The 26,391-nt window shown below is 40.7% G+C and overlaps 1 protein-coding gene and 1 pseudogene across 1 annotated transcript; one reads left to right on the forward strand and one right to left on the reverse strand.

The window, feature by feature from the left end:
• Positions 1 to 1,384: 1,384 nt before the first annotated feature.
• LOC115275526 lies at positions 1,385 to 1,970 on the reverse strand (annotated as a pseudogene).
• A 15,166-nt stretch (positions 1,971 to 17,136) lies between these two features.
• Positions 17,137 to 23,948, forward strand: MKRN2OS (MKRN2 opposite strand). Its single transcript, XM_029917707.1, has 4 exons — positions 17,137 to 17,449; positions 20,815 to 20,864; positions 21,965 to 22,127; positions 23,538 to 23,948. The coding sequence occupies exons 1-4, from the start codon at positions 17,232 to 17,234 to the stop codon at positions 23,776 to 23,778; spliced, it is 672 nt and encodes a 223-aa protein (XP_029773567.1). The 5' UTR covers positions 17,137 to 17,231; the 3' UTR covers positions 23,779 to 23,948.
• Positions 23,949 to 26,391: the final 2,443 nt, after the last annotated feature.

Genomic DNA, 26,391 nt, shown 5'->3' on the forward strand with positions numbered 1-26,391 from the left:
TTAAAAAATATTATTGTAAATGATATTTTTAAAAATATCCTAATAAGTTGTTGCTTTCTCCATGCTAAATCCGTGATTAACTTTGCTGGGCTGTTTGTTCATTCTTTTGGATTTTCTACACACTCACCCCAGTTATACACTTCAAAAAATATTTTTTAAACATTTATTCATTTTTGAGAGACAGAGAAAGACAGAGTGCAAGCAGGGCTGAGATAGAGGGAGGCACAGAATCTGAAGCAGGCTCCAGGCTCTGAGTTGTCAGCACAGAGCCTGACACAGCCCATAAACTGTGAGATCATGACACGAGCTGAAGTCAGACGCTTCACTGACTGAGTCATGCAAATGCCTCCCACCCCCAGTTACACATGTTTAATTACACATTTTAAAAAATTATTCTTTTAGGGGCACATGGAACATCCAACTCTTGATCTTAGGGTAGTGAGTTTCAGCCCCACATTGGGTGCAGAGATTATTTTTTTAAAGTAGGCTCTCATGACCTTGAAATCAAGACCTGAACGGAGATCAAGAGTCAGTTGCCTAACCAACTGACCCACTCAGAACCCCCAGGTGTAGAGATTATTTAAATAAATAAATGAACTTAAAAAATTATTCTTGGGGCACCTGGGTGGCTCAGTCAATTAAATTTTCCGACTTCAGCTCAGGTCATGATCTCATGGTTTATTGATTCAAGCCCCACATCCAGCTTTGTGCTGACATCTCAGAGCCTGGATTCTACTTAGAATTCTCTCTCTCTCTGCCCCTCACCCACTCTTGCTCTCTCCCTCTCTCTCACTCTCAAGATTAAATAAACATTAATAAACAAACAACAAACAAACAATTCTTGTAGTGATTACCCTGGAGATTACACTATGCATCTATGACTTATTAGAGTCTACCTTAAATTAGTACTATTACCAGTTCATAAAAAATGGAAAAACCCTACAACAGCTTAACTGCATTTACTCTCCTCTCCACTTTCATGCTACTGTTGTCATATATTTCTTCTGCATATGTCTGAACCCAACAATATACTGTAAAATGTTTTAAAATTTGGTATTCTTCATTCCTTTCAACCATTTCACATTTCTTTTTTTTTTTTTTTTGGCCAGAAGAACTCTTTTAGTATTTTTTATATTGAAGATCACCTAAGAATTAATTTTCTTGGCTTTTATTGAGAAAATATTCCCCCTTTAAAATATACTTTTCATTAATTTAATTTTTTTTCCATTTCAAAACAACATAAAAAATGAGTGTATTTAACCATACTCAGCTCATAACAGAGCAAATGGGTAAGGAGAATAATTCATGCTACGGCGTATTGCTCTATGAACTGGCAACAGAAAAAGTTGGTAAAGGAAGGCACAGGACCTCTATCTTTAGAGTGTTAGAGCTGAGGGGCTCCATAATCATCTGGCATCCGCTCAGTGTTGTACCTATGGTTAGAAATGTACATGATGGGAACTCCAGAGATCTTCCGGATCCTTCGTTTAAGGTCCTGGTCAACTGTGGCCACAATGTAACACTTGTGCTGAGTTACTCTCTGTACTAAGCAGTCATCTGCATAGGTTCCTTTGTGTGTGCATGGTAATCGTTCAAATCTTGGATCCTTCGCCATCCTTAGAGCCACTCGATACTTTTGCCCCAGTTTCTCAATTTCAGCCATTACAGAGTCAGTTTATACAAGGGATAAACTTGGCATGCGTTGATTGTACTAAATCAAGTTTGGCTTTAACGGAAAAGTTAACAAAGTTGGTATCAACCAGGATGTGGTAAGGTGGGCCCGGCTGTGTGTTATATCGGAAGAACAAGCAGGAAGGATGTTGGGGGACTTCTCTTTCCTTGAGTGCACTGGGATCTTTCTTTTCTTTCTTTTTAGGTTTCAATCTATCCTTTTCTTTAAGCCTCTGATCTCTGAGACTAAGCATTCACTTCATGGTCGCATACTTTCTTGCTTTCTTTTGCTTCCCCATGTTCACGCCGCGCTTTCCTACTTTTAATTTTAAAATAGTTTTAGATTTACAGAAAATTGTAAATAGACTTTCCATATACTTCACAACCGACTTCTCCTATTATTAGCTTCTTAGTGTATATGTCAACATTAATGAAACCATATTAACACATTATTATTAACTGAAGTCCACAGTTTATTCAAATTTCCTTAGTTTATACCTTTTTCTATTCTAGCATCCATTTAGGATACTATGTTGCACCTATTAATAATGTCTCCTTAGGTTCTTCTTAGCTGTGGCAGTTTCTGAAGTTCTCCTAGTGTTTATTGATCATGACAGTTTATTTTTAATTTATTTTTTAAATTTCCATCCAGGTTAGTTAGCATATAGCGCAATAATGATTTCAGGAGTAGAGTCCAGGGATTCATCCGCTACAAAGAATACTCAGTGTTCACCTCAACAAGTATCTTCTTTAAGGCCCATCACTCATTTAAGCCCCTCCCCCTCCTACAACCCCTCCAGCAGCCCTCAGTTCGTTCTCTATATTTAAGAGTCTCTTATGATTTGCCCCCCTCCATGTTTTTGTATTCTTTTTGCTTCCCTTCCCTTATGTTCATCTGTTTTGTATCTTAAATTCCATATATGAATGATATCATGTGACATTTGTTTTTCTGTGGTTTAACTTAGCATAATACCCTCTAGTTCCATCCATGTTGTTGCAGATGGCAAGACTTCATTCTTTTTAATTGCCAAGCAATACTCCATTGTATGTGTATGTATGTATGTAGGTATATATACACCACATCTTCTTTATTCATTCATCTGTCAATGGACATTTGGGCTCTTTCCATACTTTGGTTATTGTCAATAGTTTTGCTATCAACATTGGGGTGCATGTGCCCCTTTGAAGAGCACACCTGTATCCTTTGGGGAAAATGCCTAGTAGTGCAATTGCTGGGTCATAGAGTAGTTCTATTTTTAATTTTTTGAGGAACCTCTGTATTGTTTTCCAGAGGGGCTGCACCAGTTTCCATTCCCACCAGCAATGCAAAAGGGTTCCTCTTTCTCCACATCCTTGCCAACCTCTGTCGTTGCCTGAATTGTTAATTTTAACCATTCTGACAAGTGTGATTGAGGTGGTATTTCATTGTGGTTTTGATTTCTATTTCCCTAAGGATGAGTGATGTTGAGTATTCTGTTGGCCATCTGGATGTCTTCTTTGGAAAAATATCTATTCATGACTTTTGCCCATTTCTTCACTGGATCATTTGTTTTTTGAGTGGGTGTTGAGCTTGATAAGTTCCTTATAGATTTTGGATACTAACCCTTTATTTGATCTGTCGTTTGCAAATATCTTCTCCCGTTCTGTTGGTTGCCTTTTAGTTTTACTGATTGTTTCCTCCACCGTGCAGAGGATTTTTATCTTGATGAGGTCCAGATGGTTCATTTTTGCTCTTGTTTTCCTTGCCTCTGGAGACATGTCAAGTAAGAAGTTGCTATGGCCAAGGTCAAACAGGTTTTTGCCTGCTTTCTCTATAGGATTTTAACAGCTTACTCTCTTATGTTTACGTCTTTCATCCATTTTGAGTTTATTTTTGTGTATGCTGTAAGAAAGTGGCCCGCATTCATTCTTCTGCATTTCTCTGTCCAGTTTTCCCAACACCATTTGCTGAAAAGACTGTCTTTATTACATTGGATAATCTTCCCTGCTTTGTCAAAGAGCAGTTGGCCATACATTTGTGGGTCCATTTCTGGGTTCTCTATTCTGTTCCATTTATCTAAATGTCTGTTTTTGTGCCAGCACCATACTGTCTTGATGTTTACAGCTTTTGTAATACACCTTGAAATCTGGAATTGTGATACCTCCAGTTTTGGTTTTCTTTTTCAGGATTGCTTTGGCTATTCAGGGTCTTTTCTTCTTCAATACACATTTTAGGATTGTTTGTTCTAGCTCTGTGAAGAATTCTGGAGTTATTTTGATAGGCATTGCACTGAATATGTAGATTGTTTTGGGTAGTATCAACATTTTAACAATATTTGTTCTTCCAATCCATGAGCATGGACTATTTTTCCATTTTTGTGTGTGTCTTTTTTCATTTCTTCCATAGGCTTTCTATAGTTTTCAGTGTATAGATTTTTCACGTTGTTGGTTAGGTTTATTCCTAGGTATTTTATGGTATTTGGTGCGATTGTAAATGGGATTGATTCTTTGATGTCTCTTTCTGCTGCTTCATTATTGTTGTATAGAAATGCAACCAATTTCTGTGCATTGATTTTATATCCTGTGACTGCTGAATTCATGGATAAGTTCTAGTAGTTTTTAGGTAGAATGTTTAGGTTTTTTACATAGAGTATCCTATCTGTGAAGAATGAAAGTTTGACATCTTCCTTGCCGATTTGGACTCCTTTCATGTCTTTGTGTTGTCTGATTACTGAGGCTAGGACCTCCAACACTATGTTGAACAATCATGTCAAGATTTGAGATCTCTGTCATATTCCTGACCTTAGGGAAAAGTTCTCAGTTTTTCCCCATCGTGGATGATATTAACGGTGGGTCTTTCATATATGGTTTTTATGATCTTAAGGTTTGAATTTTTTTATTTTTTTATTGTTTTTAATGTTTATTTATTTTTGAAGAGACACAGTGTGGGCTGGGGAGGGGCAGAGAGAGAGGGAGACACAGAATCCGAAGCAGGCTCCAGGCTCTCAGCTGTCAGCACAGAGCCTGATGCGGGGCTCGAACCCACAAGCTGTGACATCATGATCTGAGCCAAAGTCGGACACCCAACTGACTGAGCCACCAAGGTGCCTCAAGGTATAATCCTTCTATCCTTACTTTCTTGAGGGTTTTTATCAAGAAAGGAAGTTGTATTTTCTCAGATGATTTCTCTGCATCTATTGAGAGGATCATGTGGTTCTTATTCTTTCTTTTATTAATGTGATGCACACATTGATTGATCTGTGGATCTTGAATCAGACCTGCATCCCAGGTATAAATCCCACTTGATCATGGTGAATAATTCTTTTAATGTATTGTTGGATCTGGTTAGCTAGTATCTTGTAGAGAATTTTTGCGTTCATGTTCATCAGGGAAATTGGTCTATACTTCTCCTTACCTCTTCTCAAGGTAATTAATCCTGGCCTCATAGAATGAGTTTGGAAGTTTTCCTTCCATTTCTATTTTTGTGGAACAGCTTCAGAATAATAGGTGTTAATTCTTCTTTAAATGTTGGTAGAATTCCCCTGGAAATCCATCTGGCCCTGGACTCTTGCTTGTTTGGAGATTTTTTTATTATGAATTCAATTTCTTTACTGGTTATGGATCTGTTCAAATTTTCTATTTCTTCTTGCTTCAGTTTTAGTAGTTTACATGTTTCTAGGAATGTGTCCATTTCTTCCAGATTTCCAAATTTGTTGCGATATACTTGCTCATAATATTCTCTTATTATTGGTTGTATTTCTGCAGTGTTGGTTGTGCTCTCTCCTCTTTCATTCTTGATGTTATTTATTTGGGTCCTTTCCTTTTTCTTTTTGATAAACTGACTAGAGGTTTCTCAGTTGTGTTAATTCTTTCAAAGAACCAGCTCCTGGTTTCATCAATCAGTTCTACTGTTGGTGTCTTTTTTTTAATTTGCATAGCATTTATTTCTGCTCTAATATTTATTATTTCCTGTCTTCTTCTGGTTTGGGGTTTTATTTGCTGTTCTTTTTCCAGCTTTTTAAGGTGTAAGGTTAGATTATGTATCTGAGACCTTTCTTTTTTAGGAAGGCCTGGATCGTTATATACTTCTCTCTTCTGACTGCCTTTGCTACAACCCAGAAGTTTTGGGCTGTTGTGTTACCATTTTCATTGGCTTCCATGTACTTTTTAATTTCCTCTTTAGTTTCTTAGATAACCCATTCATTATTCAGTAGGATGGTCTTTAATTCCAAGTATTTGTTGTCTTCCCAATTTTTTTCTAGTGGTTGATTTCAAATATACATGATATGATCTCGATCTCTTTATACTTAATTGTGAACTGATTTGTGTCCCAGTATGTGATCTATTCTGAAAAATGTTCTGTAGGCACTGGAGAAAAATGTGTATTCTGCTGCTTTAGGATGAAATGTTCTGAGTGTATTTGTTAAGTCCATCTGGTCCAGTGTGTCATTTGAATCCATTGTCTCCTTGTTGATTTTCTGTTTAAATGATTTGTCTCTTGCTGTAAGTGGAGTGTTGAAGTCCCCTACTATTATGGTATTATTATCAATGAGTCTCTTTATGTTTGTGATTAATTCATTTATATATTTGGGTGTTTCACGTTGGGCACATAAATGTTTACAATTATTAGATCTTCTTGGTGGATAGACCCCTTAATTATGATATAATGCCCTTCTTCATCTAGATTGTCGGGGCGCCTGGGTGGCTCAGTCGGTTAAGCCTCCGACTTCGGCTCAGGTCAGATCTCACATTCATAGGTTCGAGCCCCGCATCAGGCTCTGTGCTGATAGCTAGCTCAGAGCCTGGAGCCTGCTTCCGGTTCTGTGTCCTTCTCTCTCTGCCCCTTCCCCTCTCATGTTCTATCTCTCTCTGTATCAAAAATAAAATAAAAACATTTAAAAAATTTAAAAAAATAAAATCTAGATTGTCTAAGCATGGTTACTCCTGCTTTCTTTAGGCGCCCATTAGCATGATAGATGGTTCTCCATCCCCTTACTTTCAATATGCAGGTGTCCTTATGTTTAAAATGTGTCTTTTGTAAACAACATGTAGATGGATTTTGTTTTCTTAACCAATCCTGTTGCCCTATGTCTTTTTATTGGAGCCTTTAGTCCATTGACATTTAGAGTGGGTACTTAATGATATGAATTTATTTCCATTGTGTTGTCTGTAGAGTTGTCTCTAGAGTTTCTGGTGGTGTTCTCTGGTCCTTTCTAATCTTTGTTGTTTTTGGTCTTTTTGTTTTGTTTCATCTTTTCTCCCCCTTGAGAGTCCCCCTTAAAATTTCTTGCAGGGCTGGTTTGGTGGTCACAAGCTCATTGTTTTTCTGGAAATCTCTTTATTTATTCTTATATTTTGAACGACAGCCTTGCTAGATAAAGAATTCTTGCCTCCATATTTTTCCAACTCAGCACATTGAATATATTCTGCCACTCCTTTCTGGCCTGCCAAGTTTCTGTGGACAGATCTGCTGTGAACCTGATCTGTATTCCCTTATATGGTTAAGAATATTTCCTCCCTGCTGCTTTCATAATTCTTTCCTTGTCTGTGAATTTTGTGAATTTGACTATTATATGCTTTGTTGATGTTTGTTTTGTTGAATCTAATGGGAATTCTCTGTGCTTTTTGGATTTTGATGTCTGTGTCCTTCCCCAGGTTAGGGAAGTTTTCCACTATGATTTGCTCACATAAACCTACTCCTTTTCCTCTCTCTTCATCTTCTGGGTCTCCTATGATTTGGATGTTATTCCTTTTAATGAGTCACTGAATTCTCTAATTGTTTTTTTAAATTTACATCCAAGTTAGTTAGCATATAGTGCAACAATGATTTCAGGAGGGGTGCCTGGGTGGCTCAGTTAGTTAAGAGTCTGGCTTTGGCTCAGGTCATGATCTCACGGTTTGTGGGTTCGAGCCCCGCGTTGGGCTCTGTGCTGACAACTAGCTAAGAGCCTGGAGCCTGCTTCAGATTCTGTATCTCCCTTTCTCTCTGACCCTCCCCTGCTCGCTCTGTCTCTGTCTCTCAAAAATAAATAAGAAACATTTTTAAAAATTAAAAAAAACCAATGATTTCACGAGTAGATTCCCTAATACCCCTTACCCATTTAGCCCGTCCTTCCTCCCACAACCCCTCTACTAACCCTCTGTTTGTTCTCTGTATTTAAGAGTCTCTTATGTTTCTGTCCTCCCTGTTTTTTTTTAAATATTTTATGTTTTTTATTTTAACACTTAACCTACTGAGCCACCCAGGTGCCCCAAGATCAATATACTTTAACAAAAATACAAAAATCCTCAACAAAATACTAGCAAACCAAATCCAGCAGCATATAAAAAGGATTATACACCATGACCATGTGGGACTTATTCCAGGAATGCAAGGTTGATTCAACATATAAAAATCTATCAATGTAATTAATCATATAAATAGAATAAGAAAAAAAGTCACATGGTCATTTTAATAGATGTGGAAAAAGCATTTGAAAAAATCCAATACCCTCTAATGACAAAAATATGCAAAAAAAAAAAAATTGGGAAAAGAAGGGAACTTTTTCAATGTGACAAGATCATCTACCAGAAACTCACAGTTAACATTGCACTTAATGGTTTAAGACTGGGAAATTTCCTTCTAATATCAGGAAGGAAAAGATAAGGATGTTCACTCTTGTCACTTATAGTCAATTTTGCACTGGAGTTTCTAGTCACATCCAGTAGGCAAGAAAAAGAAATAAAAGTTTTTCAGATTGGAAAGGAAGAAGTCAAAATATCCTTATCTGCAGCTGACATGATCTTGTATATAGGAAATCCTCAGGAATCCACAAAAAAACAGTAAGGAAATAAATGAGTTCAGTCAGGTTGCAGGACACAGGGTCAATACACAAAAATCAATTGTATTTCTATCCACAAATAATGAATAATCTGAAGAAGAAATTAAGAAAACAGTTCCAGTTTACAGTAGCATTGAAAACAAAATATTTAGGAATAAACTTAACAAAGACATGTGAGATTTGGACACTGAAAATTAAAAAATCATCAAAAGAAATTAAAGAAGACCTGAACAAATAAACTAACTGGACGATTTATAATTGTTATAAATTGCTGATGGCTGCAATCCTACCAAATTTCCCACTAGCTGTTTTGCATGAATTGAGAAGTTGATCATAACATTTGTATGAAAATCCAAAGGACCCAAACAAGCTCTTGGAAAAGAGCTCTCTTTTATAAACATTCTTGAAAAAGAAGAATAAATTTGGAGGACTCACATGTCCCAATTTTAAAATTTACTAGAAAACTACATCATTCTAGACAGTATGGTACTGGCATACAGATAGACATAGAAATCAATGAAATAGATTCAAGAGTCCAGAAATAAACCCTCACATCTATGGTCTATTAATTTTTGTGTTTTTCCCCTGCTTTATTGAGGTATAATTGACAAAACTGTAAAAAGATTTCAAGTGTATATCATGGTGATTTGATATATGCATACATTGTGAAAGCATTTCCATCATCTGTTTAATTAACACATCACCTCACATGTTTACCTTTTGTGTGTGAGAACATTTTAGTTTTATTCTGTTAGGAAATGTTAGTTATATAATACATTGTTATCAACTATAATCACCACGTTTTACATTACATTCCTAAACCTGTTCATCTTTTAAATTTTATTTATTTTGAAAAAGAGAGAGACAGAGAGAGAGTGAGTGGGTGAGGGGCAGAGAGAGAGAGAGAGAGAGAGAGAGAGAAAATCCCAAGCAGGCTCCACACTGTCAGCATGGAGCCCGACCTGAGGCTGGAAGCCACGAACTGTGAGATCACAAAAGCAAAAATCAAGAGTAGGACACTTAACCAACCAAGCCACCGAGGCACCCCCAGACCTTGTTCATCTTATAGCTAAAAGTTTGTACCGTTTTACCAACCTCTCCCTATTTCCCCCATCCATCCTACTCCTTGCAATCACAACCACTTTTTCTACTCTGTTTCTACGAGTTAGACTTTTTTTTTTTTATTCCACATGCAAGTGATAACATGCAGTATTTATCTTTTTCTGTCTGGCTCATTTTACTTAACATAATGCCTTCAAGGTCCATCTACTGTGTTACAAATTGCAAGGTGTCCTTCTTTTTCATGGCTGAATAATATTCCATTGTATATCTATATACCACATTTCCTGTATCCATTTATCTGTTGATTGACACTTAAGATGTTTCTATATCTTGGCTCTTATAAATAATGCTACAATGAACATGGCAGTGAAGATGTCACTTTGATATCTTGTTTTCATTTTGTTTGGCTATACACTCAGCAGTACAATTCCTGGATCATTTGGTAGTTGTATTTTTTAATTTCTGGAGGAACCTTCATACTGTTTTCTATAGTGGCTACACTGACTTACAACAGTGATTGCAACCCACAAGGGTTCCCATTTCTTTACATCCTTACCAATACTTATGTCTTCTTATCCTTCTGATGATAGTCATTTGATGATGGTCAGGTGTGAAGTGATATCTCATTGTGGTTTTGATTTGTATTTCCCTAATGATCATGTACCTGTTGGCCATCTGCATGTCTTATTTGGAAAAATGTTTATACAGTTCTTCTGCCCATTTTAAATCAGACTGTTTGGTGGTTTTGTTTGTTTTGGTTTGCTATTGAGTTGTATGAGTTCTTTATATATTTTGGGTATATTTATTAACCCTTATTAGATATATGATTTGTAAATACTTTCCCCATTTTGTATGTTGCTTTTCAGTGAATTCTTAGAAAGGGTACTAAAACCACTCAACAGAAAAGAATAGTATTTTCACCAAATAATTTGGGGAAAACTGGATATCCATATGCAAAAGGACTGAAATTAGACTCTACCTCACATCAAATACAAAAATTAACTCAAAATGCATCATCAGGAACCTACATGTAAGATCTGACACTATAAAACTCAGAAGAAAACAAAGGCATAAATCTTCAGGACCTTGGATTAGGCAATGAAATCTTAGATGGGACACCAAAAGCATAAGCGACAAAAGAAGAAAGATTGGGGTGCCTGGGTGGCTCAGTCAGTTGAGTGTCCGACTCTTGGTTTTGGCTCAGGTCATGATCTCATGGCTTCGTGGGTTTGAGCCCCACATTGGGCTATGCGCTGGTAGCATGGAGCCTGCTTGGGATTCTCTTTCTGCCCCTCCCCTACTTGTGCTGTCTCTGTCTCAGAATAAATCAATAAACTTTAAAATAAAGAAGAAGCAGAAAAATTTTACTTTAATGAAAATAATTAAAAAATCTGTCTCAAGTAGAACCATCATGAAAATGAAAAGGCAATATTTAAAATATATAGAATGTATACCCATAATATATAAAGAACTCTTATGAATCAAAAATAAAAATACAACACAATATTAATTTTTAATTACAAGATTTGTATAAACATCACTCCAAAGAATACATACAAATGGCCAATAGGCATATGAAATGATGTTCAACATCACTAGTTGAAGAGGTATCACTTCAAACCCACTAAGATGGTGAAAATAAAAAATCCAGAAAATAGCCAGTGTTGGTGATATGGAGAAATCGGAACCCTCAAATTGCTGATGGGCATGGAAAATGATGCAGCCATTTTGAGAAAAATGTTTGGTGGTCTTCAGAATGTTAAACATAGAATTACCATGTGACCCAGAAATCCCATCCTAGGTATATAACCAAAGTAACCGAAAACATATATCTACATAAAAACTTGTACATGAGTATGAAATTTTTTTATAGCAGCATTACTCATAATAGCCAAAAAGTGGAAACAACCCAAATGTCCATCAACTAACTGATGGATGGATACATAAAATGTGGCCTATACATGTAGTGTACTATTCTAAAAAATGGATACATGCTACAACATTGGTGAACTTTGAAAACTTGAGGCTAAGTGAAAGAAGTCAAATTACAAAAGACCACATTGTATGATTCCATTTATATGAAATGTCCAGTTAGACAAATCCATAGACAGAAAGCTGACTACTTGTTGCCAAGAGCTTTGAGGAGTGGGGGATAGAAAGTGACTACAAATAGGCAGGAGCTTTCTTTTTGGGGTGATGCAAGTGTTCTAAACTTAGGTTAGGTAAAAACCACTGAACTGTACACTTTATATATGTGTGTATGTATGTATTTTTAACGTCTATTTATTTTTGAAAGAGAGAGACAGAGCACAAGTAGGGGAGGGGCAGAGAGAGAAGGAGACACAGAATCTGAAGCAGGCTCCAGGCTCTGAGCTGTCAGCACAGAGATTGATGCGGGGATCGAACTCATGAGCCATGAGATCATGACCTGAGTTGAAGTTGGACACTTAACTGACTCAGGTGCCCTCATATACTTTATTTTTTTTATTGTTTATTTATTTTTAGAGAGAAAACACACATGCATGCATTTTGGGGGGAGGGGCAGAGAGATAGGAGACAAAGAATCCCAAGCAGGTTCCATGCTGTCACTGCAGAGCCTACACAGGACTCAGTTTCATGAACGGTGAGATCATCACCTGAGTGGCAATCAAGAGTCAGCCGCTTAACCAACTGAAGTCACCCAGGCACACCTGAACTGCACACTTTAAATAGGTGAATTTTATGGTGAGTATATTTTATCTCCATTTTTAGAAAAAGTGAGAAATCCTGAAGGTAGGCAAAGGGATACAACACATAGATAACAGAATTTATTGAAGAAAGCCAAAAGGAAGGAAACAGAAAAAAATAGTCAAAATTATAATTTATGAAAATTTTCCCAAAAAAAAAATGTGAAACAAGATATTAAAAAAACACAAACATGAGTAAATCAATGCCAAAACCCAACAGCTAGACATATTGTAGGGACACCTGATGGCTAAGTTGGTTGAGCAGCAGCCTTCAGTTCAGATCATGATCTCACGGCTGTGAGTTCGAGCCCTGAGTCAGGCTCTGAGCTATCAGCTCAGAGCCTGGAGCCTGCTTCGGAGTCTGTGTCTCCCTCTCTCTCTGCTCCTCTCCTGATTGCGCTCTGTCTCTCAAAAATGAATAAACGTTAAAAAAAAAAAAAGACATACTGTAATGAAAGCATTGATCTTAAAAAGAAAGAAAAACCATCCGGCCATATTGGCAAAAAAGAACACATGACTTATGAGAGAAAGAAGACGAGTTTGTCATCAGGCGTTCAGACAGCAGTGCATTATGCCAGAAGAAAATGCAATGATACATTAAAGAAAATGTTAGCCAAGGATTTTGCATCTAGAAAAATTGACCTTCCAAGTACAAAGAACAGAGATAAATTGTTATCAACATGCAAAAACTTCCTGTAAGCCCTAAGGAATCTTTTAGAGAAGGAACTTCAGACAACCATAATCACTGGAGAGTGATGAAAATACAAATAGTGACCAGTAAATATTAGTTTGTGTGTAGAACTAAGCCTCAGTGAGGATTAAAGGGGGTTACTGTTTACGATGGTAGATGCTCTGACCCCGAAGCTATAGAACCAACATACATATATATGTTACACACACACACACGTGTTTATATATGTACATATATTAGTTATTTTTTGAGAGAGAGAGACAGAGAGCATGCGTGTGAGTGGGGGAGGGGCAGAGGGAGAGAGAGAATCTTAGGCAGGCTCCACACTCAGCATGGAGCCCAACATGGGGCTTGATCTCATGTCCATGAGCAGAAATCAAGAGTCAGATGCTTAACCAACCGAGCCACCAAGGTGCCTCTAAAAACACCATTTAAACAATGAAGATGAGGAAAGAATATGCAAAAACAACACTTAACTCTATTTAGTAATCATAATCAGAGGTGGTATATTACTACTTTTATTCCCAGACTGTTGTATGTGTAAAGCGGAATTAGCAAATGATTATGGAACATTCTAATTCATTAATCCTCTCTATCCTTCAGTGGGGAAGAAAAGAAATGGGCGTATAATATAGAAGAGGGTAAGTAGAACCCCTGCGGTCCTGAGTGTGAATTAGCAACAGCAGTGCAGTAGTGCCTGGGTGGCTCAGTTGGTGAAGTGTCCCACTCTTGACTTTGACTCAGGTCATGATCTCACAGTTTGTGGGTTCAAGTCCCGCATCAGGCCCTGCACTGACAGTGTGGAGCCTGCTTGGGATTCTCTCTTTCCTTCTCTCTCTGCCCCTCTTTTACTTACTTGTGTTCTCTCTCTCAAAATAAATACACTTAAAAACAACAGCAGTATGAACTCATGAAGTATTTTATCTTTGTGTGCGTGCATGTGAGGATGCATTTTTTTTTTATCCTGTTCTGCTCATTGAAAAAGTGGAAAAATGAATAACCAGTACATCCTTAGTGGGCAGACTGTACTCTTGAAATACCATTTCCCACCAACTTGCCAATAAACTATAAATAAAGAAAGAAAAAAAGAAAAAAGAAAAAAGAAAAGAACCATTTAACAAACATGGAAAGAAATTGAGCTGCATGCAAAGTAGAGTACTTAGAACTAAGATCCATTAACCCTTAGCGTAGATGTCCCGGGACGTACTTGGTTTCTTACCACCCTGAGAAATTTTATTTTTGCTGTTGTTGTTCATTTTATTTTTCTTTAAGTAATTGATGTATAATTGACAAATAAAATTATAAGGTATTTAAAGTGTAAAAAAAAAAAAAAAGAAATACCGTTTCCCACCGAAAGAAAGAAATCGGGGCTTCTTAGAGAAATGGCTGATTCCAGGTCTGGGTTCAGGGCAAGGTCTGACATGAACCTGGAACATCTTGATGGAATAGATAGTAAGGAAGTCATAGAGACTACTAGGTTCAAGTGAAAAGGACTAGGAAGCCAACCGAAGAGGCCAAAATGGGACAATCTGAACTTCAATAAGAGTAAAAAATGCACTCGGTTAAAAGCCAGCCAATATGTTTATATCTAAGAGTTCATTAACTGACACTAGAATAAAGCTATGAAACCAACTGGGCACTTTCTGAGTATATCAGAGATGTCCTCATTATCTTGAAATGTGAATAAGGGATGAGGCACATATCCAATCTTTCCAGTAAACCTGTACCCCTGCATAAATAAGTAATAGCTGAGGGGAATCGTCTCCTCATGCAATTATTCCAGCTAATGTAGGAAAACAGCATGATAGACTTAGAAAAACATCACTGCACCACTTCCAGTGAATGAATGGATCTCTAGGCACTGAGATTAATGCAGACTAACATCCCAAAAGAGTGAAGACTGGATATGATGTGCCTCTGGTGAGAGAACACACCACCACGTACAGTCTTGCCAAGAGGACCGGATCTCGCTCTGATCCAGGCTCTGGAACCAGCTGCGAATCTGAAGGATGTACAGAGGGCAGAAGCCTGAGGAAGGAGTCAGCAACCGCAGGCTGCAGGAGATGCTACGGGTCCCATGATTTGGATGCTTCACAGATATATGATGAGAAAAATCAAGGGAAGGAAACGGAACCAAAACTTAAAACACATACCCCAAATGCTTAAATGGATAGGACTGGGGTGCCTGGGTGGCTCAGTCGGTTCAGCGTCCGGTTCGACTCAGGTCATGATCTCACGGTTCGTGGGTTCGAGCCCTGTGTCAGGCTCTGTGCTGCCAGCAGGCTCGGAGCCTGGAGCCTGTCTTTGGATTCTGTATCTCCTTTTGTCTCTGACCCTCCCCTGCTCATGCTGTCTCTCTCTCTCTCTAAAATAAATAAAATATATAAAAAACATAAATGGATAAGACTAAGTCACAATATCTATGGATGCACACTTGGGTGAGGAAACCAAAATGAAACACAAGTTGTGATTACTGTACAAGTGAGGGTAGGGGTCACTTTTAGAGGAAGAGAGGAGGCTGGACATGGGAGGGGCTTCTGAGATGGCTGGAAAAGTTCTGGTTCTTGACGTGAGTGATACTTACAAGGGGCTCACGGTAAAGTATGTCATTAAACCATACATTTGTTTTGGGTAATCATCTGTATTTATGTTTTATTTTTACCATAAGATTTTTCAGAAGTGGAGAAAATAAGGTAAAAAATGATTTTAAATGCCTATATTTATTTTTTTAAAAAAGAGAACGTTAGTGTATTAAACATGTTTATCAGTTCCTTTTCTTAAGATTAAAAATACCTCTTGGTATTGCTGTCACGAAGATGAATATATTCTCAGTTGAAAATAACTCGGTCACTCAAACACTGGAGCAAGAGCTGCGTGGTTTATATTAATAATGAACAATCTCAGACCTTGGTCACGGAGCTGGGCAGCTAGCCATAGCCTGTCTGCCTTCACTGTAACAACAGAAGCTGGGTGAAATGATTTCTGAGGTCTTGAAAGTTCTGTGAGTCATATGATCATTTTCATATTAACACTATGCATTTTAACATACTGTAATTTACTTAAATGTATGCTAGGAAATGCTTTTCCGAAGCGACTTTCCCTGCCATGATACCTTCTCTCTGGGTCTTCCCCCTGCCATTGCTTTTTTCTGGAACCATGGGTTTGGCTAAATAAAGTGTGGTGCAGGGCGCCCTGCTGCCTCAGTCGGCAGAGCGCATGACTCTCCATCCCCGGGCTGTGAACTCAAGCCCCGCCCGGTGTGCGTAGATTACTTAAAAGAACGCCCCCACCCACCCCCTGCCGCGTGGTGCAACCCAACTATGGAGTCTTGCGCAGTCGTCTGAAAGGACTAGCTGGACCTGTATTCCTGATACTGTAGCTACATTTCCAAAATGAGAAAAATACACACATTCCAAATGTATGCTGTATAACGACACTGGGATTTTAAAAAATTATGTGGAAATTTTCATTTAACGTGCCATCGTTTTCTCAGGGAACTGGATTTAGTGAGTGGAAAAATGCTATGGTAGAACAGAAGACATTACCTCTTTTTCTTACATTTTTGTGCAGTTTCTCTGCTCATAAACTCTCATACAATCAAACCTGATCATGAATCCGAACAACTCCAGATCCCCCAAACTCCCTCATACCTTCCCCCAGTCAGTACCCCCTACCTAAGGTAACCACTATCCTTTCTAACTGTGCTGTTAATTTTTTATGAGCAAGATTACTTCTACAATATAAAACATCAAAGGAAAACAGCCTCCAAGTGTTTCATTCATGTATTTGTCCAACAACAAAACAATATAACTTATTCCAGAAACACAAAAATACATGTGGGTCCATAACTCCGAGAAGCTCACAGGCTAATGACTGACTAATCAAATATGAGAGCCCACGTAGAAGCAGGAATCCAGTCGACCAATGCAAGGGACCACTCGAAGAAGTGAAGAAAATTTCACAGAAAAGTAGGGCTTTAAGGGATGAGTAGGAGCTGCCTGTCTACAGCTGCAGAACGTACTAGGCTAGAAAGAACCTCGGTAAGCAGGACAAAGGAAAGAACCTTTGTAAGCGAGGACAAAAGAAAACTAGCTCTTTAAGACACCAGTTTATGGGGCAGTCTGGTAACGGGTTAATCCTATTTGGTTTGGCTTCCGAAGCCGTCAATCAGAATGACGTCATTGTTGATCAGATTCCTCGGGAGGCGCACGTAGGCCAGCCAGGTAACTAGGAAAAGGAAGTCTCCGGAAACCTCCGCTGGTTGCCCAGGAGGGGAAAGCCATGCCCCCTGCAGAGGCCGGAAAGCCTTTAATTAAATTCAACCACTGTAAGAAATCCATCTACAGCTTCAGCGTGCCCCAGTGCTGCCCCCTCTGCCAGCAAGTCATGGGCTCGAGGAAGCTGGAGGAAGCACCTGTGAGCATCTCCAATCCGTTTACCAATGGGCATCAAGAACAATGTTCCTTCCTCCTCAGACCGACTCAAGGGACGTTTCTCAGGTACAGTGTTTTTTACGTGTTACATTGAATTCTGTCAACTTTTCCATTTGTGTCATAGTCACTACAACTTTCTAACTATCCAGTGTGAGTCTTGGTGGATAATCTCGCCAGTGTTTTGGCATTAAATCCTAAAATGGAGATCTACTCATTTCATAAAGATAGATGGTGTATGTCCTTTCCTAGAGCAGTAAGTGCCAGAATATATAATATGTGAAAGTCAAACCTGCTTAATCAATCTTAAGAGAGGAAAACTGATAGATTGGAGCTTTTAACCATAGATTTTTTTGCTAAGAGGCTAACTTAGTGAAAGTGACCCAGCAGCTACTTCAGTCAAAATAATTCCTTTACTTCGAGTTAGCCTGTAATTTCTGTGACAAACAGGTACCACATACAAAAGCCTGAAGAACGGCCATGTATAGACTAAGACTATTCTGTGCGGTGGTGAGTTAAACTGAAGACCACAGCTGGTCTGCCTCAGTTGTGATGCCACCTGCCTTTGAGAAAGGTTTCAGAAATCAAAAGAAAGGACCTTACTCCCTTAGTGTCCCTGCAGCGTTTACGAATGGAACTAGTCGTGGCCCAGCATGAGCCAGGTGTCGAGAGCACGGATGCCATGGAATGACAGCACGTGCTTTAGGAAGCGTGTTCATGAGCGTCACTGTGACCTAAGGCGGAGACAGCCTAGCCTTCTTGAATCTCCCCCCCGCCAATACGCATGTGCCCTCAAGAGCGCTGGTTTGGGATAAGACGGTTGGAATTGTATATTCATTTCCCTGCGTACTAACTTCCTTATTTGATTTCCTTTCTGTCCTTATGTGGATGAAATGAACCAAAGTATGCAGTTTTGTACCCCTGACCCTTCCTGGAGGTCAGTGGTACAGAGAGAATAGTGCAGGCCATGGTGCTACAAAGCCCCCTAATTCCTACCCTGTTTTCAGACCCGCTCCAGACCCTCTGGAGTCTCTGTTCCTCATCCGCAAAATGAGGGTCCCGCCTACCTTGCAGGGTGGTGAGGGGCAGTGACAAGGCAGACACACACATGGCCCAGGCCCCAGTCACAAAGCTGAGCTACCATGCTCCTTTTCATACTCCGTCCAGAATGTAACTGGCGGAAACTTCATTTCCCATATCTAAATCAGGAAGCCCAAAATGTTTCTTAAGATCCCCTCATGCATGCTAACCTGGAGAATTAACTGGCTGGATTCTGAAGGCTTTTGAATAAAGTGATTAAAATTGAGAATTCATTCACCATAACATTGATTCATTCACAAATCCTTACCAAGCATCTGTGTGTGGGAAATGCTAGGGATGTCACAGTGAATGAGCCACAGCCCTGCTCTCCAGAACATGACAGGCTTTCAGGTTGGCTCCAAAGAGGCCAAATTTATTTACTCTGCAATGTGGTAGCAATACTGATGGACCTGGCCTTCCTTAGCGTTGGCAGAAGGCAGGTGGTGGTGTTTAAGCAGCACCCTCCCATCTTCTCAGGCCAGGATCTTCAGAACTCCAAGTAGTCCCCTGCCCACCAGACCTTCTAAGGTCAACTTCTAGTCTGTTCCTTTCTCTCTCATCCAATTTCAAAACTCTCAGGACTGACTCCCACTATCGACCTTGAGACAATTTCACCTACTTTGTAAAAGAGAACCTTCAATGACCCAAAGAAATCAGTGAGATTCTCATCAAACTAAGTTAAGATCTCTCAGGGCTGCCACATACGTTTGTACAGGTTGTAGACTGCACAAAGGTGCTTTGCCAAAGTAGTTTTGGGTTCTAAAACTCAGTACACACTACACCTAGAAAGGCCAAACATGCTGGGCAGAGCTGCATCTGCAGGAAAAAGGGAAACTTTTTCTTAATTTGTACAAAGGAGTTGTATGGAGAGAGACGGCCCTGCCACTGCCCATATGACATGCTTCCGTAACATTCTGTAGTTTTTCCCCTTCAGAGCACTCATCTATTAAAAACTTCTTAAACTAAAAGGTCTTCTCTGGAAGCAAGCAAACTCCAAAAGGGCAGAGACCTTGTCAGTCTTATTTTCTGTTGTGCTACTAGCCTTTCGCTTCCAATGACAGGCCCACAGTTCACATCGATTAACATTTGTTGCACAAACTGAGAAATAACTGAAGGATGGGGGTCCGGGGAAGACCTAGGACTTAGGCAGGAAACAAAGTGCAGTGACATCATCCTGCAGCGATCTTTGGGTAGATCATAGGGTGAGTGCAGACTGGTACCGTGTTGCCCAGCTTCATTCTCATCCTCTGAACCCACAGGGTCTCAAAAACCTCAAAGTGGCTGCAGTGAGCTGACCTGGGGGACCGCTCGGCTCGGAAGGTGGGGCAGCCATTTGTGTGCTCAGTCATTTTAAAGCCTCAGACTGCTTGCTTTAATGAGGAACCTGCGGTCTGATGAAGGAGCTTTATCATTTAACAATAACCTCTGATTTATGTGTTAAAATGTTTTTAATGTTTATTTGAGAGAGAGAGAGAGAGAGAGAGAGAGAGAGAGCATGAGCAGGGCAAAGAGGAAGAAAGAGACACAGAATCTGAAGCAGGTCCCAGGCTCTGAACTGTCAGCACAGAACCTGATGCAGGGCTTCAGCCCACAGACCGTGAGATCATGACCTGAGCTGAAGTCGGACGCTTACCAACGGAGTCAACAATAACCTCTGATTTATTTGACAGTTGTATATGGCAGGCACTCGACACGTATTTTATTTGTACAACCAGCTTGCTGGTTTATGATATTCCAATTTTCTAGATAAGGAAACTGAGATCAGAGACAGAAAGTGACTTGCTAACGTCCTAGTGCTAGTTAAGTGAGGGCCTGAGGTTGTATATGAAGGTTAAATCATGTGGAATCATAGATTTAATGAAGCCTCAGTAAAGAGTAGTTTCAGGAAATAAGGGCTGTCCAGGAAAAGTGGGTGTGGCTGCAGGCTATAGAGCCCAAAAGACACTACTTTAGTTTTGAAGGTAGAGGTCACTGAGATGCACTCAGGATCCTCTCCCTGGTCAGCCTGTAAGCTCACCTACAAGGCGGAAAGAATGAGGAGCTCCTTGACCGCCTGGGGTGCCCCTCGGCTGGGCAGACAAGAGTCAAGCTGACTTTATGCTCCAGCAGGACTGGTCCTCCAGCACACTGCATTTAGTGAGGGGGGCGGGCAAGAAAATCCCGCTGAGGGCTGGAGGAGTATTTTCTACCTCACATGTGCTCTTGGCTCAACCAGTTTTGGAACAGTGCTTCCACTCACGTGGCCACTGATGGTAAGTTTTGGCACCAGCCACGATCACTCTCCTACCTTAAACACGGACCCTTAACACCAGTCATGTGCAAATGAGAGAAAACACAAAATTTGTTTCTTTCAGGGAGTATGATGGAAGGTCTGACCTTCACGTTGGAATAACCAACACGAATGGTGAGTGCACCCTCACTGATTTTTTTTTTTAAGCTTCAAACGTCCCCACAATATCTAGTTAGGGGAGAGTGGGATTTCTAGAGGAAATTGATCATGACAACATTTAATTAGGGAATTCCTCTTTTCCCTGGGTGCTCATACAGCCCCATTAGGTGGGCGATGCTAACCCCACGAGAGAAATACTTTACAGTGACTTAGTACTACTGACAATGCTAAACATTTGATAGCTCTTTAATGTTTTCTCAACCAAGAGAAAGCCTGTTTTATTGGTTTTTTAAAGAAAGGACAGTCTCCTGGTCTCTTGGGCATCTGATAGGTTCACTTAAAAAAAAAAAAGGCACATTTAAACAAAATAGTTCGTTTGTTCAGACTTAGCTCTGAGGGCACAGCTCAGAGGCCCTGAAGCCAGAACGTCCAGTCTGCAGGAAAAGGGCCTGGTACCCCAGTCACAGGGGGCTGTGGGCCTGGGGACGGGGCGTGAAGCCAGGCAGGTGAGGCTGTGATCACAGGCCTCACAAGTCAAGGTTGACAGCAGCCTTTCTCCACCTCAAGGTGGGAGAAACTGACCGGTGAACAGAAGCCCAGGACTGGACTTCTGAACTCAGATCTACCCACATGAGCAAATTTACTGCCCATTCCACCAGGGGAGATTTATTGCAGATGTAGGGAAAGAAGATAGTCCCATCTGTAAATAGAAAACTTGAACAAAAAGTATTTGGAGATGATTATCGTGGCATCTATTGTCTCCATTTCCTGGGGGCAACCTGACTGCGCAGAAGAACAGGTGGAGCAAGAACCAGGCTTCCCTGAAAGAGATGCTTTGCTGGGCGCTGGGGAGGGAGAGGCCCCACAGCCCCTGGTCCTCCCTGACTCGAGGCAACCTCTCTAACCTGTCAGATGGGGGGCTGCCTCCCCGGCTTGATCCTGCAGGAGATTCAAGGGCCTCCCTCGGTCTACTGCTCTTCGACAGTGACCAGAAAGCACAACCAGGGTTTCGGTTATGTGGTGTTCCCCCGGGAGCTCAGCCTCTGAACCCACAGGGGTCTAAGCAGAGGTGCGTTTCCCCTTAGGCTTCCGCGTGACTCCAGTTCTGGTTGCAGGGGTTGTGTATAATTACACCGTGCACGGGGTCCAGCGAGACGAAGCAGGGTGGGAGCAGAGTGTAAGCATCCCCTTAGTGCAGCCTGGCATGTTTGGACTGATGGATCAGTGGGACAAGTACCTGGAAGACTTCTCCACCTCGGGAGCCTGGCTGCCTCAGAGGTATGGGGCTGCGGGGACCACCCACTCATTCGCCATGCAGGTATGACCCCCGCTCAGAGGGATCTTAAGCCTGTACCAAGATCGTCATACCTGTAACAAAGTTTACACAGGGGCTGAATTACTTTGGGTTTCCTGCACAGGTGAGCCAGTGTACATTTACACAACGGAATCATAGCATCTTTTTAAAAATAAATGTTTATTCATTTTTGAGGGAGAGAGAGAACATGTAAGTGGGGGAGGGGCAGACAGGGGGACAGAGGATTCAAAGTGGGTTCTGCACCAACAACAGCGAGCCTGATGGGCTCAAACCCATGAACCATGAGATCATGACCTGAGCCAATATCGGGCACTCAACCAGCTGAGCCCCCCAGGAGCCCCAGAATCACAGCATCTTAAGAACCAAAAGGACCACAACTTAGTATTCCAGTTATTGGACTAGATATTTTATATACTTAACATTTAGTATGTATAGCAAAAACCATTTTTTAAAATGCGTATTTATTTTTGAGAGAGAGAGACAGAGCACAAGCAGGTAAGGGGCAGAGAAAGAGGGAGACAGAATCTGAAGCAGCTCCAAGATCTGCACTGTCAGCACAGAGCCCACCCGGCAGGGGGTGGGGGGGGAAGGAGGGCTTGAACTCATAAACCGTGAGATCATGACCTGAGCTGAAGTCAGATGCTTAACCCACTGAGCCAGCCAGGCACCCCAAGCAAGAGCCATTCTGTTCTCTTGACAATTCTTAAATGTTTAAACTGTAAAAATATCTAACACATTATTTTTGATTTAGCAAATTCGAAATTTTTTTCTCAATTTTTTACTCCCTCAATACTTTAGATATATAGTATACCTGTGAAGCTAAATTGTTTTGAGGCTTCCCTTAAAGTTTAGACACTGGGAAGTGGAACTCCATCTCTAGAACGTCAGCTCCCCAAGTTGGCAGTGTGAGTCTGCAGATGTAGCCATGTCCACTCCTATCTTACCAAAGTTGCAAGTGAGCATGACCCAAACTGCCAAGCATCCCTCGGAATTGCACCTCTGGGAGCTCTGTCACCAAGGGGTCGGGCACGCATAGGGGTCCAGTGCACTGAGAGCCCAATTTCAAGCGTCGCCAAGTCCTTCAGCAGCTTCACTGCCTGTTCCTAAGCAGCCTTTTTAATTTTTAAAAAATGTTTATTGTTTATTTATTTTTGAGTGTGATTAGGGGAGGGATAGAGAGAGAGGGAGACACAGAAGTTGAAGCAGGCTCCAGGGTCTGAGCTGTCAGCACAGGGCCGATGAGGGGCTTGAACTCACAAACTGAGATCATGACCTGAGCTAAAGGCAGATTCTTAACTGACTGAGCCACCCAGGCGCCCCCTGAACAGCTTTTAAATCTAAGCCTTCCCTCTTCAACATCTGTGTCTTGTAAGGTATGAAGAAGACCATCACAACTGCTACAGTTACACCCTCACGTTCATTAACTGCGTTCTGACCACGGAAGGCAAGGGGCACCTGGACAAGGGTGAGTTCACGGAGAAGTACGTGGTTCCAAGGACGAGGAAGGCTTCCAAGTACATCACACTCTACCGGGCGATAGAGGAGCGTGGCTTTTACGTGGCTGACTGCCCTGAGGAAGAGGCAAACCCTCCTAAGGGCAGCGGCGGGTGCTGAGTGTGCTGTATGCCAGCAGAGGGGCAGCTCAGGACTTCCTACCGTTAGAAGATTCTAGGGATTTCTACATGGGTTAAACTGTGGTTAATATGACTATTTTTTAAAGCATATTTCCACTTGCTGCAGTACAAGAATTTATACAATTAATAAAGATTGCCCTGCTTTTAAAAGATGTTTTCCTTATTGTGAGAGAGCATTCATGCATGTGAGTGTGAGCAAGGGGAGGGGCAGAGAGAGGGAGAGAGAGAGAATCCCAAGCAGGTTTTGCACTGTCAGCATGGAGCCCAACCCAGGGCTCAATCTCCTGAACTGAGTCAAAATCATGACCTGAGTCAAAATCAAGAGTCGGTTGCTTAACTGACTGATCCACTCAGGCTCCCCTAAAAGAGATTTTTTTTTTTTTTTTTTGAGAGAGGGCATGTGCTATGGGGGAGGGGACAGAGGGGGACAGAGAGAGAGAGGGAGGAGGGAAGGGAGAGAATCTTAAGCAGGCTCCATGCAGCCTGATAAGGGGCTTGTCCTGCGACCCTGGGATCATGACCTGAGCCAAAATCAAGAGTCAGATGCTTAACCAACCGAGACACCCAGGCTTCATACTCTGGGTTTTAAAAATTGTACTGGATTACAACTAAATTATTTTCATAATAGTTCGAATTTTAAACTGAGATTCCGTGACAGAGCAGAGTGGCAGCATTTTTATTTACAGAACAATGAAAACTATTCCTGTAATTAAAGCTGAACAAATTCACCTTTCCGTGTGAACCCAGAAAGCAGGAATTTGTAGAAAGGTGAGCAAGACACAATTAATGAAGTAAATTCACCAGAATGTTTTTATTTAAAAGGCACATGCTAGTCTTTTGAAAGTCATAGTGAAAGAAAGAGAAGAAAGAAGGAAGGAAATAAGGAAAGCAAGCAAGGGTCTTGGAATCTAAGTTAGAAAACAGGTTCCACTTCTCAATCAGCCTTTATGAACGTATATGCAAAGTGGATACAATTCCTCACACCATTCTGTTTCCCTCTCGTTGGGACATGAGGAGATTGGGGTGTTGAGTTTACCAAGGCAAAGTATATCCCCTGCCCACTTTATTTTTTTTTAAACTTTATTGATTTATTTAAGTCACCTCTACACCCAGTGTAGGGCTTGAACTCACAACTCTGAGATCAAGAGTCACATGCTCCCCTGAGTGAGCTGGCCAGGAGCTCCTCCTCTGTCTACTTTAAATGCAGAATTCAGGAAGGATACAATGAAAGGTGGACTTCTTTAACACCTTCAGGGGAGGGAAGGGGGTAACTGGGAGGAGTAATTATAAAAAAATGAGGTGACTCAACCACCACATCATAATTCATATGTGCAATTAGTCACTGAACTTTATTTTTTTATTTTTATTTTTTGAGATTCCAAGACAACATTTATTACTAGTCCTCATTCGGGTTGTTGGTGCTGGCCCTGCCGCGGTGACGCTCAGGAGGGGTCACTGAACTTTAAATAGCCAAGGAGCAAACCTTCTAGCACTCCTCTCTGGAAACTGCTTCCAGAGTTCACTTGACCAAATGTGATATATCGCCACATCCAATCTTATGCCCCAGCGATGGCACCAAATAAATGATGTCTAGTTTTTAAAAACCAAATCCATTTTCAAGGAACCAATAATTTACTGATAATAAAGATACTCAGAAAACTTCCTATAGATCCCTAAAGCTTATTTCCCAAATCATGTTTGGGTTATGTTTCAGAACTTTGCAAATTCTGTGGGGGAAAAAATGCAAGGCACACTAACATTTGCATTTATAAGTTCAGGTCCTTTTAAGAAAAACAAAACTTCCCACCCAGAATATGATACTGCCTTTTTTTTTTTTTTAAAGAATATAGGTCTACCATATTCTTTTTTAATGTTTTTTATTTATTTTTGAGAGAGAGAGTGTGTGAACAGGGGAGGGTCAGAGAGAGACGGAGACACAGAATCTGAAGACAGGCTCCAGGCTCTGAGCTAGCTGTCAGCACAGAGCCTGATGCAGGACTCGAACCCACAAACCATAAGATCATGACCTGAGCGGAAGTCAGACGCTTAACCGACTGAGCCACCCAGGTGCCCCAATATGATAACTGCTTTAAACAGAGTGGTGACTACTATTCTGCGGTGTTCAAGAAGTCATAAAGACTTCACTGGGTAAATGTGAAAATTCAAGTGTTGAGTTTGGGATATATTCCAATTTGTCCCTATTCTCTTAACACCCCACATTAGGACTCTACTTCTCCGGTCCAGTTCTTTACCCAATTATTGATCATCAGGGCAGCTACAATTAATTCATACAATTCATTAAGGACCCCATATCTGAGTAAACTTCTTAATCTTTCCTTCCTTTTAATCCTTAAGACCACTTAGGTACTAACAATATGCCCAATTTACACATGAAACAGGAAACTGAGAAAATGACTTGCCCAAAGTCACACAGTGGGAAACCAGAGGTCAAACCTAGGTCTGACTGCGAAGCCCGGGCACATACCCACTGGGCCGCCCCACAGCCTGGAATCAACCACTGGGACCCAGGATGGCGGCATCTGGTTCACCCACTCGCCACCATTAGAGAAGATAAAGGAGAAAATAAAGATTT

This window comes from Suricata suricatta, chromosome 12 (genome assembly GCF_006229205.1).
Source record: "Suricata suricatta isolate VVHF042 chromosome 12, meerkat_22Aug2017_6uvM2_HiC, whole genome shotgun sequence".
In the NCBI taxonomy this organism is placed as follows: Eukaryota; Metazoa; Chordata; class Mammalia; order Carnivora; family Herpestidae; genus Suricata; species Suricata suricatta.